This window comes from Phaenicophaeus curvirostris, chromosome 20 (genome assembly GCF_032191515.1).
Source record: "Phaenicophaeus curvirostris isolate KB17595 chromosome 20, BPBGC_Pcur_1.0, whole genome shotgun sequence".
Classification (NCBI taxonomy): Eukaryota; Metazoa; Chordata; class Aves; order Cuculiformes; family Cuculidae; genus Phaenicophaeus; species Phaenicophaeus curvirostris.
In genome coordinates, this window is record NC_091411.1 from 9,609,803 (window position 1) to 9,623,893 (window position 14,091).

General features: G+C 52.8%; 1 protein-coding gene across 2 annotated transcripts in view; it reads left to right on the forward strand.

The window, feature by feature from the left end:
• The window catches only part of RXRA (retinoid X receptor alpha), a 109,251-nt gene that overhangs the window by 43,351 nt on the left and 51,809 nt on the right, over nt 1–14,091 (forward strand). The window contains exon 1 of one of the 2 annotated variants that reach the window (XM_069873671.1): nt 2,672–2,761. The exons of the other annotated variant lie outside the window; for it this stretch is intronic. Coding sequence (XP_069729772.1) covers nt 2,695–2,761 — 67 coding nt within the window. The 5' untranslated portion in view covers nt 2,672–2,694. Of the gene's footprint in view, nt 1–2,671; nt 2,762–14,091 lie in introns of those variants that run through there. 2 annotated transcript variants of the gene reach the window in all.

Genomic DNA, 14,091 nt, shown 5'->3' on the forward strand with positions numbered 1-14,091 from the left:
TGTGTCTGTGACAGCGTCTGAGTGTTTCCCGATCTTGGATTTATCGTCACTCTGGGTGGGAGGCTGTGCTGGAGAGGAGCCTGGAGGCATCCTCAGGGGCGTTTGAAGTGCCTAAATCCCTTTGCTTTGTGCCTCCAGGGAGGCAAGGTGGCTTTGGGACGTCCCCAGAGGTGGTAGGGACCCTCATGCCCTTTCTACGTGCTGACCTTGCTTGAGCATCTCCCCCATTGTGGCAGAGCACTAATCTCCAGTTCTTGCTCTCCCTTTTCCCCTTGTCTGTCGGCTGGGACTCAGGGGTACGTTGGGGATGCGTGTTGAGGTTTCCATTCCCACAGTCCAACCAAACTGGGCTGCAGCTAGTCTGTTTTGGACTCTCTTCTGTTTTTTTCCTTCTTTCTCGCCCCCAATTTCTGTGTTGCCAGGGTTGGTGCGATGGGTTGGCAAACCCATTGCTTTATCCCCTGCCACCACGAGCAGGCAGGAAAGAAAACTCTCTTTCCAAGAGTGTTTTAAAGTCTCTCCCACTATTACTCTGGGATGAGCTATCACAGCAGATGGCTCTTACTTTGGTAAGCACATTGCTCGGCAGGTGAACGGCCCTTTCCCTGTCCCCTCCGCAAAGTGAATTGAGCTGCCGCGTGCTGCACGGCTGGCTCTGTGCTCCCAGTGTTGGGGAGTGCATGGCCCCCAAAACACTGAGCAGGAAACCTATGTCAGAAGCAGCAGTGGGACCCTGGAGTCCCAGCTCTTCTGCTGCATGAGGCTCGTAACCCACTTGGCAAGCTGATGGACAAATATAGCCTGAATGAGCAACTCAGCCCCATTAGTTTAAATGGGAAACTTGGGCTCTGCCCAGAGACTTGCTGAGAGTCAAATGCCCTAAAATTAACATTTTACCTTCCTGTTCCACTGAGGTAGAATCTGTCTGGGGGAACCGTCAGGGTTCTGCAACTTGTTGGTATCTCTCTGGCTCCCTTTGCAGCTCCAACCCCAGCCAGCAGCACTGGGAGGCAACGTCCAGCCTGGTGAAAGGGAGAACCAGGGGAGAGGGCAGGCTCCCAGCACATCCCTGCCCCATAAAACAAGTTGATAATTAAATCCTGCAGCTTTTATATGAATTCCAGGGCATTTGCCTTGGGCTGGAGCCATCTGCGGCGTGCACCCTACCCTCCCTCACCTCTCCCTTTGGCTCTCTGCAGCTTTATTTTTTCTTGCTTTGGCGTTGGGTGAATGTGTGGGGAGCCAAGAGCCACAGTGGTTCATTCAGGGGTGCATCCTCACTCCGTGCAGCTCCTTGCTGGTCTCTAGGGCTTCATACAGCACCAGCATCACCATCCAGCCCCTGTCTGGGCTGCTTTCCCATTGTGCAGAACCTGCACGTACCTGGCTGGCTCTGCACCTCCTTGGCCACTGCTGGCCCAGGCTTATTGGCAGGAAATACTAGCCAGCTGTGCCAACCTGTGTGCCCACTCCAGTGAGGCACTTCTCTCCTGGAGCCGTGTGGGATGAGGCTGTGAGATGCCCCCTCACTGGGGTTGCAGGCTCACAAATAACTGCTGGGTAAACCAGTGCTATTCATGCCTCTTTCTGGCGTCCCTTTCCTAATTCTTACAAATTTGGGGCTGTGTTAGGGTGCAGAGTTCACCCTAAATGTAATCCACAGGTGCTCCTGTAGATCCTGGGACTGTGTTGGCTGCACCTCTGCTTGTGTGTCTTGCTGCTCCATCTTCCTCCTTGTCTTCTTCCACAAGTTGCACAGGAACGCAGTGCTGGTCCGCCCTGATCTGCATCTCCTTGATGAGTCTGGAGATGAAACGGATTCCCCAAGCTTTGTGCTGTGTTCTCTCGGTGTCCCTCTCATCTCCTGCATAGCTCTGGGATCTGGGACCTGGGGATGTGTTTCCAAAGGCAAAAAGTCCAATGTACTGGTGGGTTGTAGACATTTCTTTAAGCCTCTGAGCAAGTGGAGGATGTTTTAGAGTTGGGAGTCTTTTTTTCCAAGGAGCTTTGCCCAGGGGCTGGGGAGGACACCAAGAATCTCTGGGTTTGGTGCAAAGCACAAAGGAGACGGTGTTGTCCAGGTCTTTTATTCCACGCCTGCAGAAGCTGGGCTGGGAAGGGTTTGTCCCTCGGGACTGGTCCTTAGCTTTGGACTTGGCATTCCCTTCTGTCTCTCAAAGACTTTACTGAGAGGAAAACCCTGAGGAAAGCTCCCTCCCACCACTGCTTTTTCATCCATCACGCTCTGCATCTTCTTGTTCTGATATCTCTTAACCAGGCTGTTCTCATTGAGATTAGTGGGAAGATTTGAGAAGTTATTTGAATGCCAGGCTCAAAGGAGGCGGTGGAAATGCTCCCGGAGCTGTGTTACCAGCTGACATCTGGGTGCTCAGCAGAGCTCTGGTGTCAGCGCAGCTGAAAGCAGAGGAGGTGGGAAGCCCCAGACACCTGCAATTTGGTTAATAAAGATTTATTTGGAGGTGACAAAGACTCTTCTGGATAAAGCCGAGTTAGCAGAAGGAGGATTGTGAGGGAGTGACAGGGTGTGCTTGTTTCGAGGGTTTACCATGGGGATGTTGAAATGAGCAGCTGATGAACCAAAGGATGTCGAAATCAGCATTCATTTCCCGATTTGGTCTGTGTGACGTCAGGGAACACAGGCAAACGTCCCCCCTCAGCGAGAGAGTACCTGATATGAGGCACCCTGGTCCTGCGGGGACTGCAGTAATCCAGCTGGGGCTGGGGTCCCCTCATCTCATGGGTAAGATGTGATGGGAGGGGTTAGGATCTGGGGAGGATTCAGCTACCTCGTGGTTGGGGTCAGTTATGGATGATAAAAAGGCTAAAGTTTAATTGTTCTCTTAAAAAGAAGTGAAGGGAGGGAGGTGGCCTGGGGTGGGCGGGTGATGGGTGCTGTCACCTCGCTGTGTCTCCAGGCTCTGGTGGATGATCTCATGGTGCTTGGAGCAGGGGTAGGGTAGATGCCCCAGGCAATAACTCCATCCACCCCAACAAAGGTAGCCTGCTCTTCCTGGGGAAATAGAAATCGCTTGGTTTCTCCTTTGGTCCCTCTGTGTGTGATTTGGGGAGAGGAACCTTTCTGTGTTGGGATATTTGGGGTCTTTATGTAAGATTGACATCCAGCTGGGCTTGACAGGGCTTTGGGACTGCCATGTGCTGTAGGCAGCAGGGGTGAGATGATCTTCTTGGGGGCTGCCAGACCCTCCCGGTGCAGGGTCAGCTCACCCTTGGTCAGTCCTGGTGCTCAGCTCTGCCACCTCTCTTTCTCCTTCCTCTAAGCAAGCTGACATCTAACCACGATCCCCATCATTGCGATTAAAGCCCGCTGTAGACAAGATGTGGTGCAGATTGCTGCCGGGCTGCGGGAGGTGCTGCCTTTAACCAGGATGATCTAGGGGCTGGCGACCACGATATCCATCCCTGTCCCAAAGCTGCTGCTGCTTCTGCTGGGCCCTGTATTGAAAACAATTGCTGGCGGTGCCTCCAGCTGCAGCGAGTGAGGGGACTGAGCCGATGACTCAGTGTCTTCTGGCTTCAGAGGAAGCGGCTGCTGGAGATGCTGGTGTACGTGGGCAGCAAGGCAACGCTTGGCTTTGCCTGCCAAGCTTGGCCACATCCTGCAGTGGCTCAACCCCACACCACGCCGGGATACGGCAGAACGTGGGAGTCAAAACCACTTGGTTCCTTGCAAGGCAACACAGTCCCAACAGCTGGTCTGTGAGCGTGTCGGGGTGCTGGGGCTGGTGTGCTGTTCCTGAGCAGCTCTAGCTTGGGCTGGACACAAGCATTGAGAGTTTTTGGTCTTGGTTTTGCTTGTATGGGGAAGAGACCTTCCCTAGCTAGTTTTCAGGCACCAACGTTATTGAGCTGAAGGCTTGATGTGAGCCCTCCTAGATGTTCCTGGCTCTGTGGGTCTTTGCACTTTGTGCTGCTGTGAAGGAAGGAATTGCTGCTGCCCCCACTGCCACTTGCTTATCTTCATTGTGGCTGCACATGGAAATGGGTTCAGTGAAATCAGACCTCAGGAAACACCCAGACTTGGCATTGGAAGAGGTTTTACCCCCAAGGAGCGAAGCCACCAGGCCATGAGTGAACAAGCACAGAGGGGCTGTTGAGCTGCTCTGTTGTCCTCTCGCCTCCTGTGAGGATGGGGTGGCAGTGGCAGAGCTGGCAGCAGCAGAGGGTGGGGAGGGAGCTTGCAACCTGAGAGATTAATAATAGAAACGCGAGCATCCGTTTTAGATTAGCGAGAGAAAGCTCAGTACCCATCTCGCCCAGCATGTAACTTTAATGCCGAGATAATGAGCAATGATATTTATTTGTAAAAGATCTGGAGATATCGCTGCCCAGGGAGCAGCCAGGAGCTGTCAGGGCCTGCTCCATCGCAGCGGCGGCTGCTCCGAACAGTAACCCAAGCCCTCTCCTCCAACCGGTTCACTTTTCACGCTCCAGCTCCGTTAACCAAGCAGGGCACGTGGTCCAGCTCAGAGCCCTGGCTAAGATTTGCTCAAGCTGCTCGTGATTTGGGCCGTTGCAGTGAGATGTCTTGTCTTGCAGGATGGGATAGAAGCATCTCCCAGCACCTGCGAGGTGAGCTTGCCTCCTCCCAGCTGGGTCCAAGACGGTGTTTAAAGCAATGACAGCTTCTGGTCTGGGGAAGCAGTTGGGTCGCCTGGGCATCTGGGCTCCTTCAGACCCCTGGATTTGGGGACAGGGCTGCTCCTGCTCCCCTTTCCCTGCTTGGGTTGGTCAGAGAGGGCTGAAGGATGCCCACACTGCCTTGCCCAGCCTTGTGTTGTGTAACTGGACAGGAGGCAGGCTTAGGCTGTATTTGGCAGCTGGGTGTCCCTTCCTCATTAAGCTATCCCTTGGGTAATTACTGGGTTAAGGCTTGATGAGATAATGCTTCATTATTTTTGTGCTATTGGGGGATTAGGAGCAGTGGGATTTCTCAAAGGCTTTATCTCTGCTAAGGTCCTTGGGCTGCGAGGCACGTTTGCAGGCGGGTAAGAGGACCTGGGCTTTGCCAGCCCTCTGCCACCGCTTGCCTTCCCACGGGAGTAGGTGCCGGAGGGGCAGTGGGTGCAGGTGCAGCAGCTCGGGGTGAGTGGAACCCTGCATGGGGGGCTTCTCGTGCCTGCTCCTGGCAGAGGCTGTGCCGCGATGCCGCGAGGGATCTCCTTCAAACGCTGTTGCAGCCCCATTCATCACCGCGTTGCAGCGGGCTGCGTGCCAGCGGGAGGGAGGAGGTGACACAAATAAACAGGGAGGTGGGTGGTGTGCGCCGAGGCAGGGAGCGGAGGGCGTCCCGGGGGGGCTTCTCCTGTGATTTATGGCTGAGACGACACGGAGCTATCAGCGCAGCCTTTGGAAGCTGTTTACTAACAGTGTCATCTCCTGCCTGTTACGCCGGCGTAGGCTGCTCGTGGGGGTTGCGAAGGGAATACATCCCCTGTGCATCGCTCCTGTGCCGCATCCAGCTCCCAGGCTGCTCGCACCCTTCCCTGGAGCCCAGCCAGGGTCAGCCTCAAGGGTGCTGATCAGATCAGCATTCAGCCCTCTTTGAGAGGCCCGGAGATGCTCTTATGAAGGGGTTTGGGTTGCTGGAAGCAGGAATAGAGTAAAACGTCCTCAATGAAACAGCCCTGGCTTGGCGGGGGCTCCCCTCCTCCCTGCTCCCCTGGCGCAGCCAGCCCTCCAGCTAGAGGGATGAAGCTGGCATCGGAGCGGGGAAGCAGGCAGGCTGGACACAGGCCAAGCTGCGCACTTGATCCAAACACAGCTGGAGCTGATCTGATGAAGTGAGAGGTTAAGAAGAGAGCATCTGTTATCTAAAGGGGACACGCAGTGGGAAACTGTAAGCTCTTTATTCCCCCCACCCCACCCCCTCTGTTCAGTGCATCATCCCTGACTTTATTTCTTTGATTTATTAAGGAAGCCTGCGCTTCCGGGGCTGTAATTAAGTGCCACTGTGTGAGCTTTTGATAGTGAGTGAATGATATAATGGCTTGCACATTCGCCGTCTGCTCAAGTGCTTTAGGATCTAGATAACGTGAGGAGGGATGTTTCTTGCCCAGCAGGGAACCGCAGCAGTGCTGGGGCTGAGGCACAGCAGGGTTTAGCAGAGCGCAGCCGAGTCCACCGGAGGAAGCAGGGAAGGATGCAGGAGCTGCTCAGCGCTGCAGTAGAAGTGTGATTCGGGAGGGTATCCATGACCCAGGCTGCATCTCAGCTGAGAAGGGAGTTCACATCCTCTTGCAGAAGACCATCGCAGCATCTCTGCAGGCTGCTGGGTGTCAGCCCTCCCAGATGCTCTTGTTCCATCCCAGCCTTCCATGGTGCTGGAGATGGAGAGGGGACCACAGCCTCTCAGCCGAAGTTTCTGGCTGTACCATGTTGCCATCCCTGCCCCAGGGTGTTTTTAGGGTAGAGAGGGCTCGAGCATCCGTGCCTCGAAGAACACTCGGTGTCAGGAGCGGGCAGCATCCCACCTGACGTGCAGGTTTCCCTCTGCTGCCAGAGGAGTTTGCTGGCACCGTGCTGGTACGGAGCCAGCCAGGGGTTGGGCAGTGCTGGCCGGCAGCATCTCCTGCTGCCTCCGCCGGCTGCTGGAAAGCGGCCAGTGCTCACAGCAGCCACGCGCAGCTGGAGGTGCCACGAGGATTTTGCTGGAGCTGTGTCACCCCGTGCACCCTCCTCGCACGCCACCTCCCTCCCTGCAAGGTGCTGCCCTGCATCTCCCCGCTCGAGCGAAGGCTACCAGGGAGGCATTTCTAGGTGGACATGCGGAGTGTTATTGTGATGCTGTGCTACCTGACACTGGGGTCTCTGGTGCTGCTGTCAGTCTTGTCCCTGTTCCCGCGTTGTCCCAGGCCGCACTGGGACCTGGTGGTGACTGCTGATATCTTTGTCTTTCCCCCAGCGCTCGGTTCTACCCTTGGTTCCTGCGGTGGCTGCTGAGCCTCCCTCTGTGCTCAGCAGCCCTGCTCAGGCATCCCACTCACCCACGTTTGGTTTTAAGGACAATTTTTAATATATAAACAGGACTATTTTAGTGGCTTGGCCAATGGCCACGGAAGGAGGATGATCAGGGGCTGGAGCAGTGTTTTGCCTGTGCGCACATATATATTTTTTTTTGCTGCTGGCTGTGGGGGTGTCAGGAGAAGGAGGAAGGGGTGGAAAAAAAAACCCCTACTTGTAAAAATAAAAAGTGACAGAGATTATTTGCTGCTTAATGAACTAAAATGTCCAAACTCCCTCCGAGCGGCCACTTTGTTTATAAACTACAGAAAGGGCTTTATTTTAATGGGCAGTAAATCTCATTCATCCTCAGCCCTGGCTGACAGGAGCGTGCGGGATGAATAGGCAAGTGCTGAACGCAGACTCCTTGCTCCTACGCTCCCTCTGGCCAGCTCCGCTGGGGATTTTTTATCCCTTCTTGTCCACATTTGCTGTTTTCTTTTCTTCTTTTTCCCAATCCTCTCTGCCATGCCAATAACAGGGTTATCTGGCCAGGAAGAAAGGAGGAATCTGTGCCTGTGCCTTGGCATGTCGCATCCTCTTGGTTTTGTTTATTCACTTGAAAAATGCACCCCCCCCCCCACTTCTGTCTCTGGGTGGCAGCTGGAGAGTGGCCTGAGATAATCACAGCCTTATTTTTTATTTATTCCTCGTAAATAAAGCCTTCTCTAGCCTGCAGGCAGATTTTTTCCGGTCGCCCCCATCCTGCTCCTGTGCTCCTTGCTCTGCAAACGGGGCCTGAGAGTGGTGGTAGTGGGAGCAGAACCCTGATGCTACAGGCAGATCCCCTGGGGATCCCTCTCGGAGAGGGTGCGGTGTCTCCCATTCAGGGACAGTCCCTCCAAGCCTGACAGGCAGGACCAGCAGTTGCAGGTGCAGAATACCTACCGATATTTGGTCTCGGGTGGAAAATAAATATACGATCTGAGCATTCATGGAAGGGAGAGCATCTGAGCTGGTGGTGAGATGCCTGGGACAGGTTTGGCTGCTTTGGGTTGAAAGGGATGATGACAAATTGTTCTGAGCTAAAAACAGGTTTGGGAGCTGGTGAGGCACGGCTGTGAGTGGGCAAGCACGTTGCTGAGATTTGAGCTGAGAGCTCCCGAGCTGCTGGGAAGCGATGGGAGCTGGTCCCACCTTGGGAGAAGGACCATGGGCAGGTCAGGTGGGGACGTCGACGTGCTTGAGTTTCACCTGGGAAGCCTCAAAAACTTCTGACCGTAACTCGGAGGGCTCTGTACTCCTAAAGCAAGAAAGAAGAGTGTAAATTATCTCTTCCAGTTTGAGTTTAATATCCATAATCTGCCATTAATCAAAATGGGACTGTGAGATCCTTAGTTAGGCCTAATCAGTGCATAATGGATTATCTACAGGAACTAATAAAAGGTAATTATCTATGCTTTGCAAGTTCCAATTACTGCGCTTATATGATCAATTAATTCTTTTAACAGTTTCCCAGGTGCAATTTGTGTGACAACATTACGGTGACTGCAGGCAGAGGCTCAGCATCCCCAGGTGCTTCACTGGGAAAGAGCCACCTCAGTGCAAGGAGCTGCTGGGCAGCCAGGAGCTGGCGTTTGCAGGCTTTCAGCCCTGCTTTGGTGGTCCTGTCTCAAGCAAAAACGCTTCAGCTTTTGCTGTTTCCCTCCCCAAAGCAGGAGTCGGAGTGCGGGGTCAGCAGCCGCTTGGCCTCGTCCATCGCTGCACATCCCGGGGACGTTGCCCCCTGTCTCAGCATCACCTCGGGGAGCCTCGCTGCTCCCTTCCCATGCCCCGGTCTGGCCAGGACAGCAAGCAAAGGCAGCTGGTTCCAGTCATCATCTTCTTCTGCCTGTCCTCACATCCCTCTCACTGGCTTGTGGAGTCATAGGAGGGTCTTAAAGGAGGAGGAAATATTCCAGCAATGTCTGTGCAGTTTTAGGGATGGCTTAAAATTACAATAAATTTGAGACACTTTACATGTCCACTTGGGGCCCAGCATTGTGATGGTAATTTGAAGCAGATTGAGGCAACACTAGTGGCAAGTGGCAGATCTTAAGTGGGGATGGAGGAGGAGAGGTGGGGGACAGTGAAGGAAGACACCATTTCTGCAATGCTGTTCAGAGCTATGGAGCCAGGTCCTCCCAAGCTGACCCTGGACATCTCTTTGCAGTAGTGCAACCCTGACTAGTGACTCATCCTGTTGTTCTTCCTTCTCTTTTAGGGGAGTTTTTTAACCTTCCTGAGCTCAGTAATCCAGGGTCATCTTCTGGTGTTCCCAAGACTGTGTTGTGTCAGAGTATGGTTTGGATGCAGCTGCTTGCATGGACCTGGGGTCCTAGAGCCAGGTCCTGGCTCTGAGGTGACCTTTCTGAGACATGGGATGTGCCACCTCTTACCTACCCACAGGGTCTGGATGGTGAATCAACCCCTCCTTACAAGGGCAAGTCCACGGCCCTTGGGAGCCCAGGCTCAAGTGTGTTCAGGGATGGTATTTAACAAGTTAAATTAAGGTCTCTCAAGCTCTTCCTTGATGTGGTGAGGTTGTACAGAGGTTTGGTAAGGGGAACTCAGTCCTTGCTGGTGCCCTGCCTGCGAGAACTGTGGGGTTACAGCCCAGCACTGTGTACAAGCCACCAGCTCCAGGGACGAAGCACTCACTCACCATCCTTGCTGTTACCTGACTTTTTCTTGATGCAAAAAGGTGAAAACAAAGTATAAGGAGGACTAGGACTGGTGTGAGGGGATGGCTTCCTCCTGGGAGACCCTGGGGCTTTGAAAACATCTCTGAGCCAGAAGCATTTGGCTTCCACCCAGACCAGACGCCCAGAAAGGACCACTTGGTGCAGTTAAGTTTGATTTCAGCCTTTGCAGAGGGGTTTGTGTTACTGCAAAGGAGCAGAAACAAAAATTTGTTTCAATACAAAACTTATTTTTTTAAAAAACTATTGACATGGGATGCTTTGAGAATTTCCATTGTTATTTTTCCCCCTTCCCCTTAAAGATGAAATTAATTCATCTGTTTAAGCCCTTTTTCTGGGAACAGTCTTGGTTTTGTAGGCGTTTTTGGTTAACAAGGGAAAAAGGAAACCCACAAAAAAACCCCAACAAAAACAAGCCCCCAAGCCTTTCTGCTTAAAAAAGAACCCCTCCCAGCTCTCCCAGTGACCACGATACAACTACTGCTTTGTTCTCAGTGTGGTTGATGTTGTTCCCAGCTTGCTCCAAGCTGCTCCACCAGCCTGGGACTGTTCTGAACGTGGCCAGAGGGGAATGGCTGTTTCCTCTGCTCTGCTCTTGCAGGGCTTCTGGGACACAGTGGCATTGGTGGGGCGAGAAGGGTGTTTGCTGGAGGAGGGCGTCTCGGTGAAGCTCCTCTGTGTGGTGGCCACAGCTGCCTGGCTTCATGCGAGTGCCCCATGTCAGTAGGTTGGGGCATGCCTGCAGCTCTGCGGAGTCGAGGGACAGGGAGGTGGATGCAGGTAGTGAGGCTTCCCATCTCCATCACCTGCAGGGGAAACTGAGGCACGCAGGTGACTGAAATATCAGACCTGAAGTCACAAAAGAGTGCTAGGACAGGAACCAGCTCAAAGTGCAGTGCAGATGCCCCAGCACAGCCCCTTTCTCTTCCCCTTCACTGCGTGCCAGCCCCTGGCAGGACTGTCCTTAGCCCTTTGCCATCCTCCTGTGCTGATTGTGGAATCATAGAATGGTTTGTGTCGGAAGGGACTTTAAAGCCCATCCAGTTCCAGCCCCCAGCTGTGGGCAGGGACACCTCCCACTGGATCAGAGGGCTCAAAACCCCATCGAACCTGGCCTTGAACCCTTCCAGGGATCCCCAGCAGCGTGTGCTCCTCTGCACCTGACTGCTGCCGCTCTGCTGCTGGCCTCATCCACCACTTCCTTCAGTTTTGTATCCCAAGTCTTGGCTGCTGTGTCCGCAAGGAAGATGCATTCTTCATGCTGCTGAGAGATGCTGCTACATGCAGCCCTCGCAGTGCCTGACCGCAGCACACAGCCACTTCCAGGGCTGCTTTTTTGTCATCTTCTTTTCTTTCTTTTGTTTCTCTTTCTCCTTTTTCGGGTTTTTTTTTTTTTTGCTTTCCCCAGGCAAGCCACTACAGGCTCCTCCAAACATTCTCCTGAAGATTATTCTCCCACTTGTCTGCAACATGTTTGCGATGCTGAAACTCCCATTGCCCCATCCCAGCCTCCTGCGCCTACTTTCTTTTCTTGGCTCAGCTTCTGGATTGTAGGGACCGAGTCTGGGCATGCCAGTTCCCATTCAGTCCATTTTCATACCTTTGATTCCACCTTTCCCCCGACAGCCCGCATCCCGGAGGCTGTGCAGACGTGACTCACTGCCTCGCGGATGTGTCAGCGCAGAGCACGGCTGAGAGGTTTGCCGGATAGTGGTGGGTTTCAGAGCTTGACACCCACCCACTGTCTGCCTCCGGCTGATTTATGCCTTACTGGGACAACTCGTCTTGCACTAAGTTCCAAAATCATCTTGATGGCGAGATAACAGGGTCTGGTGAGTGATGCTGGCCAGGGAGCTCAGGTTCTCAGCATTCCCCATGGGTTCCTTGGTGCAGGAGGGCAGGGATGCTGTGCCCCAGCACATCTCTGTCCTGTGGAGCTATTCAGTGTCGAGTAGTTGGTTGTGTGCGTAGAGTTGTGTGCATTTGTGTGATCAGACAGTGGTCAGTGTTAAATAATGTAATACTTCAGGTTGCACTAATCACCAATCTTGTTTGATAAAAAAACCCAGTCAACCCTGTTTGATAGGTGTTTCAAAGTGTGGACTTGTGGGGTCGATGGAAAGCTGTTGGCTGCAGTGGTTGTAGAATAAAACCAACACAGAGCACATTTAAAACTACCACTCCTGGTGACGTAGAATTGCTGCTAAATAGCTGCTTGGCAGCAGGAAAAGGCCAATAACTGTTTGTCCGGATAATGATGTGTGTGGTTTGGCAGAGCCTGGCTTAGCAAGGGTCAAATGCACATAGACACATGGTTAGAGACCATCTTTGCATTTGTTTGCTTGCTTTGTTTTAGTTTGAAACTCAAACCTCTTCCCTGTGGTTAGATCTTCCCAGCTAAGCAAGTTTTAGCATAGAGAAGTTGCTTAAGGAAGAGAAAGGATGCTGGACGTGGTGTAAAGTGAGAGCAACCGCTGTTACCACAAACGCTTCCCGACCTCTGTTAACAAAACCATCAGCACTCTTTGCTCACTTCTCTCTGTTCGGCTCCTTTTCCAGTGCTGTTATTTTCTAAGCCAACATTGCAGATTTTATTATTACTGTTTATTATTTAGTAGCGCCAGAGATGTACACAGTGCTTTACAAACTCAGGGGAAGAAAAGGTCCCTCCTCAAAGGATTTTTTTATTATAATTGAGATGATGGAGTAGAAGTAATTAAGGCTGAGAGGGGGCAGGCAGTGCTGCAGACCGATGTCAGAGCAGCAAGGGAAAAGGACCAGCTTGGAGCAAGGTCCTCATGATCTTTCAGCTTGGACTAGGCATGCTGATTTTCAGCAAGGTAGGTGATTGGAGAAGCATCGGCTCTGTCACACCGGGTTAAGCCATCGCTCCCTTTTCTGACAACAGTGAGATCACAGGGCTTCAAAAAGGAAAGGGAATAACAATCAAGGACTTGTGCCACCTGGTAACGCACTGACCCAATTGTGCAGTGCTGTGTAAGGGACAGAAATTCCTTCCTGACCCTTGTACTCATCAGCCCATGCCCTGAAGCATGAGATTTGATTTTCTTTATCTGGCTTTCCATAATTGCAGATGTCGTGTTTGGTACTCCTTGTATTCCACCTCTCGGAAACAGCGTCTGCTGCATTTAGCTCAATGGACCTTCTCCTCTGGGAGTTTGATCCTGACTCTCTTGTGGGAAATGCCTGGAAAGAGGGAAGGAGACTGGTCCCATCATCCTCCCCAGCACTTGAGGGTTTTCTCCTGGTACGTGATGGTTGCTGGTTGCTCGGCTGGGGAGGGCAGGTGTCCCCCCACATCACAGTACGTTCTCCCCGTTGCCATGGACAGCCTTTGTTGCAACCTGCCTGAAATATTTGGAGTTTAATTTGTACGTAGCTATTTGTGAGAGTCACTTGGGAGTTAGGAGTTATTGTTGCTCTCTCTGTTTGCTGGACCCCAAGGAGCGCAGTGTGCCAAGGCCAGGACTAAGTCCTGCTGTTGGTTTTTCTTTCGATAAGAAGCCCCTTGAGGATGCACGAGCAGCTCAAAGGTTGAAGGAGGTCCATGATATGTGAGCAGAAGGTGCTTTTTGTGCTCTGTTGAGGTAACCTTTCCCTCAAGCATGGCTGAGGCTGTGCGGGCAGCGATTGCTGGCACAGGGTCTGCTGGGCAGGGGGGTCAGTTTGGCCAGGGAGGTCCCTGTGACCCTCAGGGTGTTAGTTTTGGTTTGCCAACCCTGTATATGTGAGTTGGAGGAGGGGTGCTCTCTGGTGCTAGCAGGCAAGCCTGCCCTCCTCTCAGATTTCCCCCCCAAACCGAGCAGGCTGTGTTGGGGTGCAGCCTTCTCTCCAAACCGTGATGGGAAGCAGTTTGTTTTGGTGTAAGAATAGTGAGTGGAAAGTCCATTTTTTCCCCTGAGGTCTCTACTGCCGGCAGCAAACGTCACTCAGCCCTTCTAGCTACCAGACCATCTGCCTTTCTGCTCCAGCCGTTTTGAGTTGAGAAAGGAACACGAGGGCTGCAGAAGTCAACACAGCCCTGGTCAACCTACTGCTGCCTGCTCCTCAGCTCCATCCTGCCTGCTCCCCTGCCGAACACCCAGGGGTTTCAGTTGGTGCCCTATGAGCTGGGAGGGAGTCGGCAGAGCCCATCCTGAAAGAGTTAAAGGCTCTGGTCCCTTCCAGCCTGGGGAAGTGGAATTAGTCACGGCTTTCGATAGAAGTGCTGGCCAGGTTATAAAAATGACAAAGGAGCATAAATCAATAACAAAGTTAGTGTTTTCTGGGAACGCCAGACATGAATGGAAGAGTACATCAACACGGGTGGTGGGTGCCATGATGTATAGGATGAGCTGCCCTGCACGTG